General features: G+C 46.0%; 1 protein-coding gene across 3 annotated transcripts in view; it reads right to left on the bottom strand.

The window, feature by feature from the left end:
• Positions 1-1,681, bottom strand: part of KIF13B (kinesin family member 13B) — a 133,992-nt gene extending 132,311 nt beyond the window's left edge. For all 3 annotated transcript variants that reach the window (XM_076332574.1, XM_076332573.1, XM_076332572.1), the window contains exon 1: positions 1,583-1,681. In XM_076332574.1, coding sequence (XP_076188689.1) covers positions 1,583-1,637 — 55 coding nt within the window. In that variant the 5' untranslated portion in view covers positions 1,638-1,681. The remainder of the gene's footprint in view (positions 1-1,582) is intronic.
• Positions 1,682-13,484: the final 11,803 nt, after the last annotated feature.

The following is a 13,484-nucleotide window of genomic DNA, read 5'->3' on the forward strand; positions in this document are numbered from 1 at the left end:
CCTCCAGAAGTCACTTCCAACCTGAATTATTGTGTAATCCCTGGGGGTAAAGAGCACTACACAGTCAAAGGTGTCTGGGTCACAGCCAAGGAAACGACCTGTGACAGGAAAGGGACATGAGCAAGGGGAAAGCCCACGTCTGTCACCGAAACAAGGCACCGCCTTTCGGCTCCTTTCCATCCCAGCTCCCACCAACTCCTCCACACTATCACTCAGTCTCCTCCCAGCAATTCTCCACAGGGATGGGTCCCTCCTCAGTTTTGAGAGCTGCTACCTGAAACGTAACAAAATGCAGATTTTGGTCAAAACATCCTCGATCGCCCTAACCTACCCAACTGGAAGGACATCAACTCTATCTCCTCTGTTTTGGATGTGGGATTTGAGAGCTCTTGTGAACTCAGTTTTACATTCCCCCACTTTTATTTTAAAAGGTGTGGAAATACTGTATTCAATACTTTAACCTTTTTTTTTTTCTTATTTATTGAAAGGAATTAAAGAGTTACTTCGTTTCAGATCATGTGGAAGATAAAGCGCTTCCCCCCCCTCCCTTTTTGCTTCAGCTATTAAACTGACTTCACTTGGTTCCCTTTCCCCAAAAGGAATTATTGGCATACTTCTGTGAGAATGTGGGCAAAAAAAAGCCACCCTATGCGTTTCTTGGATTTTTGCCTTCTTCACCTTCCCATTCCTTGGCTGAAGTTGCCTTTTCATACTTGCTTCCTCATAAGCTAGGGCAAGTTTTTCTAATTAAGACAAGTAATAAACATTTAAACAGATGCTCAGACCACGGTCTGATTAACATAACCCATAGGCAAATTTCGCTGAGGGGGGAAAAAAAAACAACCAACCAACAGCCCAACAAAAAAAAAAAACCTCTCGTCAATTCACATTTCCTCTTCCATGTTTTCTTGTTTGTTTCTTTTGTCCTTATAGTGCCTCTGTCATCTGGTTAACTCCGTCCCACTCAATCACCGAGGGGTAAGAAGAGAGGTTAGAGAGCTGAGGGCACAGGAAAAAAAGCCAGAAAGAGAGGCATTTCTCCCCAAAACCCCGGCGAGCAGGAAGAAGGAAGAGCTTTCCCAGCCGGGAACAGGGCACAGCCCGGCTGTAAAGCAGGTGCAAGAGGTGTGGAGAGGGGTGTACCCCGCGGGGAGGGGGGGAAAGGGGAAAAAAAAAAAAGAATAAAGGCCATAAAACAGGGCGAGTTTAGGAAAAAGACGTCAGGAGAGGGGAGCGAAGGCTGCCGCTTCGTGAGAGCAGCTCGGCTTCGCCCACAAACCTCCCTGTGCCTACACGCGCGTGCATAATAAACAAACAAACAAACAAATATACACATGCACACACCCCTACCGACACATACACCTATAAACACGCCCCCGCGCCGAGACACACACCTGTACACCCACACGCAGGCACACCTGCCCCTATAGACACCTATGGGGACAGGCACCCCCGCCCTCCCGCCCCGCGCTGCCCCTCAGGCCCGCTCCCCTCACACACAGCCCCGCGAGCGCCGGGGAGGGGAGAGGAGAGGAGGGCGGGGGGGGGGGGGGGGGCTGTCGCTGAGGGAGGAGGGTCTCACCTCGCCGGTTCATGGGGCGGACGCGCACCGCCACCTTCACTTTGGAGTCCCCCATCGCGCCGCTCCAACCTCCCCGGCTCCCTCGTCCCTCCTCGGCTTCCGTCTACGGAGGGACACCCGGCGGCGCGGGGAGGAGCGAGGAGCGGGGCAGTGGGCAGAGACCGGAGGCGGTGGGAGGGAGGCACCGTGCGTGATCGACGTCCGGCCGGACTACAGCTCCCAGCGCGCAGCGCGGCGGCTCGCCGGGAGCGGAGGGGGGGGGCAGCGCGGCGCGCTGCACGCTGGGAGCTGTAGTCCTGCCCGCGGCCCCCCTCCCGGAGGGGAAGCATTGCATGCTAGGATATGTAGTCCTCTAGAATAGAGGGGCTTCGTGAGGGGGTGCGCCCCAAATGGCGTTTGTGGGTTGTGCTGTACAACAGGGCGCTGACGGGGGGGGACGGGGGGGGATTCAGGGTCACCCCAGGTCCTGCCGCTCATCGCCCAGGTGGCTGCGGGTGAACCCCATCGCACCTTGGTCCCCACCCTGCGCGTCAGGCCCTTTTTGGGGGAATACTGCCATATTTCGTGCCGAGCAGACAGCAGCATCGCCGCTGAGACCAAAAACCTCACCTCACGGCCAGATTTTACCCTGGGAGTAAGAAAGCGAGACGGCATTGCTTTGCTGGCCTGCGGGGTTTCTGTTCCTTAGAAACATTGAATATCATAAACCGTAACCCATCGTGTAGACCATGGGTTTAGGTGATGACTGTCTCTGGCTTCACAGAGCAACCTCTGATACCCTGTCAACACACTGTTATTAACGGGCCCGTCGCAATTTGCCTAGCAAAGGCAGCTCACTGAAAGAGCTCAACAGGAATAATCGGGGACGGTTTGAACAATATTACAATTTGTCCCCATGAGATGGCTCGACTGCTCAACCGCAGCTACTGATTGCCAAGACCGAGAACGAAACTATAATGCAAAGATGCAAAAAAAAAAAAAAACCAACCCAACCTCATTTAAATGGTCACGGTTGAAAACACTTGTAGCTGCTATTTTAGTTCAAAACAGGGATTCTCTCTGTGTCATTTTGGAAGGCCAGATTTCAGCAAGGACAGGGAAAAACCCAAATTCAGAGTTGTAATCCTCTGGCCCTTCGACATCGAACGAGGTTTCATGACAGAAATAAATAAATAACACATTGCCAAGTGGTTTTGAGATAAGATTTCAGGTGGTAGCACTTTTTGCCTGGAAGAATTGCACTCAATAGCTATCGCTTCATACCCGCCTGACCTGAAGAATATCTTGTCAAGGCAGAGAGAAAACAAATATTAAGTTGGCATTTAAGTGACACCGGGATTAATGCCCACGTTCCTAAGAGGAGCGCCAGAGCATCCTGAGTTAGGAAGTTGTCTTGAAGTTAAAAAAAAAAAATAAATTAAATGAGAGCCGGTCAGACCAAGCAGGGTGGCAAAAGCTTGAAATAAAAATTGAGTTTTTGTCCGTAGTGGAAGAAAGCATGGGCTCCTCGGCATGCCGCGCTCGCGGTTCAGCCCCGCAGCCCCGTGCCGCGAGGGTTTCTTGTTGAGAGAGGGGCCGACCGGCTTTCAGCCTGCACAGTTGGTTCTTGCACTTGTGAACTTGAGGATCCAATTACAGGATGAAACCCGGCTTTGAACTTCTTGTGGTATTTTCCAGCTGGGGCCCCGACAAACCGCACCAACATTTTCTGAAACCAAGTACTTCGCGATGGAGATAAATATAATCCCTGCTTTACAGCTGGGCACGATGAGCAGCGGGCGGAGGGTGGGGGTTTTTTTACGTCAGGTTGAGTCACCTAGAATCTGATTTAAATAAATGGGATGAAACCTGCTAGATGTGCATACCGCTGAGGATAGCAGGTGTCACCCAAATCCAGTCCTTCCTCCTCCATCTTCTCCCCCGGTATTAGTTATCATTGGTCTCTCTGTTATATGTAAAATTAAACAGCAAGTCTTTTGGGGAAAGGATTGCATACTACCTTTTTATTTGTTAGAAAGGGGTGCCAGTGTGTTTTAAGTGCCATGTGCGTGGACAATAACAAATGCAAGCACACAATTCTTGCAAGCTTTGCTCCACTTCTCTACTCGGAACGAAGAATTTATTTTAAAATCTGAAAAATCACCCTTTTAGCCTTCCTTCAGCTCTAATTGCCAAAGGGAAACCAGATTCACATATAACCCTCGCTACTTTCTGCAAACTTCTTCAAAGACGGAGGCATCCTTAGAGCCCAAAGAACCGTCCTCGGCTTCGACGTCGGGTTTTATCGGGGCTCTGGGAAGGTGCGCGGGAGCGAGAACTTCTCATGGCTCTCTGCAGTCCCGCCTCTGGACTTTTCCTTTATGCAAGCCCCTGCCTCCTGCAATGAATTACAGCAATGCAACTTATCTTGCACTGGCACAAGCTACCTCCGTGTAATTACCCTACTGTGAATTCCTCGACAAGCCCTTTCCCTGGCTCAGTGTTTCACAATCTGTGGGAAGCATCTCCCTGGAGGGGCACAGCTTGGAGGGAGGATATTGTTTCCATTCACAGCACTGGAACATGCTAATTACGCTGGGAGGAAAAAGGGGGGGGGGTGGGGGGGGTGGGGGGGGATGGCAGCTTTCACTCGGGAGGGACAGGCTGGGCAAATAGTTTGTGAAACGCCAACTTAACCCCATCTTGTAGGGAATTGTCCCCAGCTCTTTTCCCCCTTCCTAGTTACTGTAATGAGGGGCTGACTTCCCAGATTAGCGCTGGCTATTTAAATGCTAATTTAATTAACAAAACATCCTTGGGGGGGGGAGGCATTACTTGTCCCTCCCATTCACTTATCGAGTTTCTGAATGCAACGCTATTTTCCTCAAGCTGAGGAGCCGCAGTTAGTGCTGTACCCACCTGGTCATAACGGGGATTAAAGCAGTGATGTGGAGGAGAGAAAATCAGGTCCTCCGTCTCATTTTTTTTATAAGCAGCTAAATACGATTGACTGTTTAGAAGTAACCAAATCAAAAGGATTTCAGGTGTCCCGCATAACTGCAATGCCTGGGGTGTGCGTATCGCCAGGCTGCAATGGAAGGAGTTGGCTTTCGTTTTTATCTAGATGAAGGTATGAATGGTTTAGATCTCAGATCATCTAGATATAATTCTATCTCAGGGCAAGGCAGAAAACATGACAGTCTCTCGGATGTCTTCTTCCAAACCATAACAAGCAACAAATCAAGCATATTTTAAATCCATTTTTTCATGTTAGACTGCCTATCAAAAGAGACGCATCAATTATGAATTTGCTGTGGACCTGGTTTCCGCCCATAAATCATTCAGGCGTTGGAAAACTAAAACAGAGGATCTTATCAGTGTTTCGTTAGTTGTATGCAAACTCTTAAGTGTCACTGGGGTCCACTTTTGCAAGAAGCTGAGCCCCATCTGGGACAGCCCCAGTCAGAGACTGGGAGGCGTTCAGGGCATCCAGCAGCTCTTCAGCATCTTCAGTGGTCAGGTCCTCAGCAAAAAAATATGTGGTGAAACATTTAGAAAATAAGACCTCTTGCTGTTGTACATTTTTCATAGATTTCTGTTTTGTCCCATCCCTGGGGTAATGCGTTTTATTCTGATATACTAATTTTGTCTTCAGGTTTATCTTGCTTTTCAGTCTGGAGATACAAATACATGAATGTAGTAGAAATTTGTCGGTATTTATAGGCAAAAACAGAAGACAAGTATGTTTTAAATTTCTTTCAGCTATAATCGAGAAAGAAAGCACCAAGGGGAATCAGTATTAAGAACAGGATGAGAAATCTGGATAAAACATCAAATCAATTTCTCCAAATCAGTTGTGTCAAAATTCTTGAATCATAGAATCATTAAGGTTGGAAGAGACCTCCAAGATCATCGAGTCCAACCATCAACCCAACACCCCCATGTCCACTAAACCATGTCCCTAAGCGCCTCATCTACACGTCTTTTAAATACCTCCAGGGATGGGGACTCCACCACTTCCCTGGGCAGCCTGGTCCAACGTTTAACCACTCTTTCAGGAAATAAATTTTTCTGCTTGTTATCAAGATTGTTGGGTTGGTTTTTTTAAAGGAATCGCTGAACTTTCTCATGCAACACTTTGTACAAATGTACAGGTTCAGGAGACTCACATTAATTTTAGCAAAGCATTTTCTGTGCTCTATTATTTTAATAGGAACTTTGTAAAATTGAAGGATTGATCATTTCCAGGATCATTCATAACTGTGAATTTTACTGATCCTGGGATGGACTTTTAAAGGTATTTGAGTGTGGCCTCCTGCCCTCACTGCGAACAGTATCCCCGGGCAAATAAATGAACTCTTGAAGTCTTCTTGCAATACTGGATCATAACAGAGTAAAGCCTGAAACAAACTTTATGTAGACAGCCCCTACTTTTTTAAAGTTATTCCACAGTTCAAAGTCCTGGTCATAAATTTCATGGCATTAGAGGACATAATACTCTTTCCTATATTCCCCAGAGGGAATCCCAAATTGATAGCCAGGCTCTGATCACTCCATAAACCTGTTTATGGCAGTAAAATGTCTTATAGCCACGCTTCGGCTGGGGTGCTTCTCCCGTACGGTGGGATTTCAATACAAATTCATACCTCCAGCAGCAACGCAGGGCCAGGTAATATTAGCAATTTATGTGCTGGTAGGATGCGGATTTTCTCATCTTATTGACTAAAATTTTTTATTATTCTTATCAGCTGCTCAGTTTGCTGATCCAGCGGGTTTCAAAGCACCTGGTTTTACCAGGCGTGTTGCATTGTATTTGAGCGGTTATTTCCTCAGATAAAGATTCGACATTGGATTTCATTTGTTTGGAAATAAAATGGGTTTTCTGTCTTTGGAGAAAATGGAGACTCTCTAGAGAACTTGAAAAATACAGAATTAGCAGGAGAGTGTGTTTAGCGGTTGCAAGACAAGCTTGTAGTCCTAGAAAAGCGAAAAACCCAGCACAACGGCAATCGCTGATACTCCGAAGAATGCCCCGTTAGACTTGTGTAATGTTTGCAGCATTTATCTCCTAGTACTTCTGAGATACATGGTGGGTGAGAGCTGAACTGCCTCGACTTCAAAGGCTGGAATACGTTATAGCTTCATCTGCTGAATCATGTTGTTCTTGCTCCACTTCTGCGGAGGAGACGCCTGCAAAAGCCACATTTTTTTGCTTTTCTGCCCATTCACACCTTCTCTCTTCTTCACCTTCCCTCTCCAGAAGCTGTACAGCTTCAAGGCATGTCCTGGTGATCCAGACACCGCCAGGCACTGGCCGAGCTCCTAATCCAAACCCAGACCTGAATTTTCCAGCTGCATTTACACTAATAATAATAAAAAAATTTTAATGTGTTTTGCCTGTGTTTAGGAAATAGCACCGCAGGCTAAAAATATCAGCTCCAGATACCCCCAGATTTAATGAGGTGGTGATTTGATGTTGAAGCCTGGGAAAGTGTGATAAATGGGGATGCTGCTGTCACCGCTGGGAGCTGCAGAATTTATTGATGAAGTAGGATTTGAACAGCGACCAAAAATTCCTTTCTGACTCTATAGACAAGAGTGACACCCGGTGGCTCAGGAGCAAAATAAGATCAGGTCTAATTGTAATGTTCCCCTTTCCTGTCCTTACTTACTGATTTTCTCCTGCTGCTTTTAAAGAAAGAGCTGGGGACAGGGAATTACTTCTACCCCCTTGCAGCATGAGCACCCATCGCTTGGTGGCACCGATTCCCCTGGACCAGCTCCTTTGGGGTGGAACTGGGAGAGCAAAGGGGTGCTGGCAGCCCTCCCAGGGCTCCTAAAACACTGCAGCCAAGCAGAGAGGCACAGATGTGGTCCTGGCACCCTGAATTTGGGCAGAGGATTTCCACTGATCCTGCCGCAACCCTGATGTGGCCCTTCCCAGGGCTTGTCTGGCCTCAGGGCTCGCGCTCATTAGGACACGAGATGGGATTTTTTTTTTTTAACTGCATTTCAGCTAAAATGGCAACAAACTCATTAGCACAGGTTATCACAGAGAGGTAAATATTGGGGGGGGGGGCCTCCTTTTTGCTTTGTGCCTACTGGGTATTGCTTATCATACACTAAAGAATACCTGGTAAAATAACAAAACGCCATTTTTGACTACTAGTGTGGATGAAACCCTAATAATAGCTTCAGCTAAGTGATTATTGATAGGTATTATGAATGGTTAACTACCTCAAGGAAAGTGTTAAAAATAAATAAAGTAGTAATCTTCGGTGAAGGGCTAAGAATGTACTTTATTCGGACTTTAATTTGGACTTACTAAAAATGAAAATGAAAATGCCCAGGTAATTACATCACTCAGTGAGCTGCGGCTTTAATAAAATGTCAAGTGTTGGCAGTGTAGTGCTAAAAGCCGGTGTCATGGGCCTCCGCTGGAAATGTGCCCACTGAACAAACAAACCAGTCTGGCTCCTAAATCAAAAGTCCCCGTGGTATTTCTGTGTGGGTGAGCCTGGATATTAGATGTTCCCTAAGGTACCTATCCATATCTCAGTGTGTTATATGGAGGAAGCTCAAGCTGAGGCCTGAGGTCTACGCATTTCGGTTCAGCTTACTGGGAAAATGAAGCCCAGCTCTGATACTTGGACCTCGCTGCTGACTCTGCTTCCAGACCTCTGCTTCACTGGTGCGGGTGATACCTGGCTTTAGGAGCTTGCTGATGCTGTTTCTAATTGAAAACGTGGAACAGGGGAGGATTGTTGGAGAGACAGGTCAATGTGCTCTGGTCCCTCGCTCTAGGATGGCTGCAAAACTAAGAAAACGGGAAAATATTTTCTCTTAAAATTTGGGAACGTCTCTCCAGAATGAGAATAGCTGGGATGGGAAGGAGCATCGGTTTTGTGCCAGTAAGGTTTCAGAGTTTTCAAAAAGGCAAGGAACCACGTTATTATGAGCAAAGAGCACGAGGGAGAGGTTGTTGCACAGCACAAGGCCGTTGCAACCAGAGAAGCAAGGAGCAGTGTAGCTGCCAGAAGGTTCAAGCCACCTCTTCCACCATGTCTCAGCTCAAAGGCCAACTCTTTGCAGATACATCTCTCTTGCACAGAGTAGCTTCATATAGCATTATGGGCTATTGCTTGCCTGTAGCAGATATTGTCTCTTCAGAGGCTCTTCCATAGTCAAACAGCTAGTGTTGCTCCTAATATTCAGCAAATATTGGATCAAAAAATTGCATCTAGAGAAAGTGGCTCCGGAACGAAAACATCCCCCAGGTTCTTCTGTGACAGGCTGCTCTCCGCCTCCATCTCCCTCTTCCCTTCCTTAAGTGTTGTTACCAGTGAAGATGTAGCAAATGTGAGTTTTCAGAATCTTTATCCCAGAAATACACAGCCCTAAGGTCATGCAGAAATCCTTGCTCAGACTCAACACAGAACCTCGGTTCTCTGAGTTTTTCTGTTTCTTCCGCTCCCTTGTGAAATTAAAATAATGAAAAGCCAAATAAAGGCATAAAAACGTAAAGTGTCAGGAAGAATCAACCAGTTAACAAGTCCTAAGGCTGATACAGACGTTTCACGACAGTTACGTTCGGGGATGCCCGTGGAAATGATGTGCTTTGCCAGACGCAGCCAGCCTTCACTGCCTCAAATGATTTGAGAGATCTCATGTAATGTTAAACATTTCACCGTGTGTACTCCAAGTGCTAAATCACTGCTAGACTATGGTCAACTAGTGAATTGTCAGCATTACAAAAATGAGGGAAAGCCGTCTTGCTAACCAAGAGGTTAGTGGGATCTTTTCCCACTGCCTTCCACGGGAGCTCCTCTACTTTCAGCTTTGCACATCCCTTTCTCGACCGCTTTTCGACTCGTCCGCTGTGCGGGAAGTGGCCATCCCTTACTCTCCCTCCCCATAAGTCATCTGAGTTCACGGGTGATGGTGTGCACATACCTGAGGGCAGTACTTGGATTGTAGTAGACACCTGCAAGTTGAATATTCACATGAATTAGCTTAACAAATTACCCCGCACAAGGAGCGCACTTTCATTAATTCGAAGCAGAACTAGAAATACTGGAGTGGTTGCTTCTAGACTTGCCAGGGCACACCTGGATTTATCCCATATCGGAATTTGCCTTTAATGATATATCCTACAGCCAGGAGAGACCACTGAGGCCTCTGACCTCTCTGCTCTACATAAACCATGAATTTGCACACTGATTCTTTCCCTAAATCTTCAGTTCTCTCCATAATTAGAGCTGCTGGTGCTTTATCTCCAGTTTGAGCCAGTTTTATTTTTTCTTCCAGTCTTCAGATCATTCTGCCCTCATGATCTAAATTGTATTTTAAATAGATGAGATCATATGCTTCCCACTCCACGCTTTTTTCTGCAGGGATGCTCTGAAACTTGCTGAAGGCTTGGATAGGAACTGGAGAGCACCTTTCTCACTTACTCCAGCTCCTAAAACTACAGCATCCAATCGACAGTAGTTATCTACCCTGCCTCTGCAGTTGGGAGAGAGAAGGAGAGGAGTACCTGGAAGACGATTTTCCTTTCCTAAAATAGGTGTCAAAGATACGTGGGATAAATAGCCCTTTTGCTGGTGCTGGTCTCTCTCCGGGGGGGATAGGGAGAGTTGAGCTGCCTAGTGAAGACTTAGAGGACCTAACTTTTGATTTGGTAAAGTAAAGGGAAACAAATCCCACGTCAGACAACCTGGTGGCCCTTTTCCATTTGTAGGTTGCAGATCTGCAATGTTCCCCGTTGCCGTCTTTCCAAGCGTTGCAGAAATCAGTGGAGCTGCTTTTGCCCTACCCCGGCAGCACCGACACGATTAACAAATAGGTGTGTGGCTCTGGGAACAGGTTGGTCCTGCTCCCCAGAGATGCTCAACGCATTTCCCGGTGTGTTTTATAGGAACTGTCAGTACTTGGCACTTCAGAAAATCATCCTGGCCCTTCTTTCTCATGCACTGATGTTCTCAGGCAGAAGGGGGAGCCCATACATTATTTTTTGTGTGTAATCATCTCAAAATAGTGATACAGAACCATCACATCAGTAGGGGTTTTTTTGAACATGAGAGCTTCTGCTTAGTTGACGTTACAGATGCATACAACTAGGGGAAGACAGGCTTGTAGAGCCCAGATTACTGTTATCTATTCCTGTGCAACAATGAGAAATCAAGGAAGGTTTGAATTCTAAACAACTTTATCATGTGTCATCACGTTAGTTCAAATGCTGGAAAACAGAATTTAATTAAGAACTCATTAAACAAACAAAAATACAGAGGGAAAACAGACCCTTTAGAAATAGAATAAGTCATAGCCGCATGACATTTATTTTTGCTAATTTATTTACACACCCACTGGGAAACCAAATAAGTCATCTGTACGGTACTGCTATGGTTTTTTGTATAGAACCAGTAGGTCAGATGTTTCCTAAGGATGCATGTGAACGTTAAACTGTTAAACAAGCTTTGGGCTTTTGTAGGGTACTTCTATCAGGATGAGCAACTGTCAAGGATGAGCAACTTCTATCAGGATTAGCAGGGCCTGTAGCGGCAGGACAAGGGGGAATGGTTTTACACTAAAAGAGGGGAGATTCAGACTAGATATAAGGAAGACATTTTTTATGCTGAGGGTGGTGAGACACTGGCCCAGGTTGCCCAGAGAGGTGGTGGATGCCCCATCCCTGGAAACATTCCAGGTCAGGCTGGACGGGGCTCTGAGCAACCTGCTCTAGTTGCAGATGTCCCTGCCCACGGCAGGGGGGTTGGACTAGATGACCTTTAGAGGTCCCTTCCAACCCAAACCATTCTATGATTCCGTGATTCTAACTAAATAAAGGCACTGTGCAGTCTTTTTTATCACTGCCCAAACCCCCTTCAAATCCTTTCTCAGTGCAGAAGCTCCCAGGCATGCCACTCTCATGTCCTTCAGTCACGGCTCCTTCTCCACCCTATAACCAACATTTTGGTCCACGCATGTGCATGCAGGGAAACCCATAAATCCATTGTAGCTCTGAGGACCTCTGCAGTTCCTCCCCTGGGATGGGTTTCTTGTTACTTTTCCTCCAAGAAAGGTTTTGATTGCTCTTTCTGATGAATTTGGAAGCAAGTAGGTACTTTTGACTCATGGCTTTAACACCATCTGTGCTATCCTTTAGCGGCATTACCCACCTGCTGGCTGCCATTAATACTTTTGAGAATGACACAAGCAGAGATTTTGGCCCTAAAACTTGTGACCGCATGGAGTTACATTAATATAAGCTCAGGTTAGATTTAACCCACACCATACGTATGAGTGGGGTTTTTTCCACCTGGTTAATTGATGCTGTGTTGGATTTTGTATACACCATGGAGTTTTACTAGCTTAGATAGAGTTATTAGTCAGAACTGTGGTTTTATCCCATTCTCCTGGCCGGGCAAATAGAACCGCATGGATGCATGGATTCAGTTACAGCATTAAAGCAGTCCTTTTGCTCATGTAGCTCCTTGTGTTCAAGGAACTGGCTAACGAACACCTAATACGTGTTAAGCTAACCTGGACTGGACGTGCTCACACAATCTGTTTGATATTTCTGAATTTCCGTGAGCTCCGAAGGAAATGAACTTCATTACCAGCTTCATCTTGTGCAGGCTTTCGTCTCAGACTGCGCCCAGGTGTCTTCTGCCCTTGCCAAAGGCAACATCAGGGATCTTTTAAGAGTGATTAAGTGGTCCCTGTAAGGAAGGAGCCTGCGTTATCTTTCCTTCCTGACATCCTCGCAAGAAGGACAGAAGGACGGAGCCAACAGAGAACCACCAGGACCATGCCCATGGGCTGCTCCGAACACAGCGTGCAGCTCCGAGCGCCCTGGGTGATTGCTCTGCCCCCTTCAATGGACAAGACAAGCAGGGGTCCACAGCAGCGTGGACGCAGCCAAAATCCCCAGAGGATCAGGAGGCTGCAGGGAAACGTCCAAGCAAGAATCTTGTGTTTTCCAAGGGGAAAATGGTGCTGCTGAAATGGGTGATGAGCAAAAATGTTGCCACTAAAAAAAAAAAATTATAGGTCTGAGGAATTAAATTGGTTTCATAGCTTCCATTAAAATGAAGAAGAGCAAGTTGTGCTGCACAAATGCAACGACAACATACCTCTGGAAGGAGTGAAACTCCTAAGAGATATCAGTTTTATGTCAGAAATTTGGTTCATGATAAGGGTTTTGAGACTGTGGAATTAATATGCAGGTTTGGAGGGTTAAAGGGATCTCAGGTCATAGTGGGAGCTGGAGATGGAAATCTGAGCTAAAGGCTGGTTGGTGATCCCTTAAAACGAGAAAGAGTGAGAATTTGGACAATACAGAATATAATCTGCGCAAGAATACAAATTGAATTTGTATTACATACAACTATATGGGTATAAATTAACTTTTATTTGAAACTGCAGTGCAAGCTTTGCCAAGAAAAATCTCATCCTGTTGAACAGGGACAGGTTTTGGACTACATGGTGGAGAAATCCTTCCTAGGGTCGGTGTTTCTGCACTTGATGTAAAGATAAACTCAAACAGATAAACTGCAAATTGTTTCAGAAAATGGTGTGTCTGTTCAAAGGCTGAAAATCTGTCAGTCTGTTGCACTGATGGGGATTATATGCAGAGGAACTGGGAGTCAGGGAGATAGGAAGCAAAAAATATAAATAAAAGGCAGCCCTACATGTAAATACGGAAATAGCAAAGGAAAGGCAAAACTTTGAAAAGAAAAATGCCACAAATAAAAATTTAGGATAGAAAACTTTAGTATAGAGGAGCTCCATTGAACAGCGAGACTGTGGCCCTGAAAAGTATGAAAAGTGGTTTGATGGAAAGGAAAACAAATTTTCCCATAAGAATTAATGTAATAGAGCAATTGAAATGCACAGGGACATTATACCGCAGCTTAAAATC

This window comes from Aptenodytes patagonicus, chromosome 3 (assembly GCF_965638725.1).
Source record: "Aptenodytes patagonicus chromosome 3, bAptPat1.pri.cur, whole genome shotgun sequence".
In the NCBI taxonomy this organism is placed as follows: Eukaryota; Metazoa; Chordata; class Aves; order Sphenisciformes; family Spheniscidae; genus Aptenodytes; species Aptenodytes patagonicus.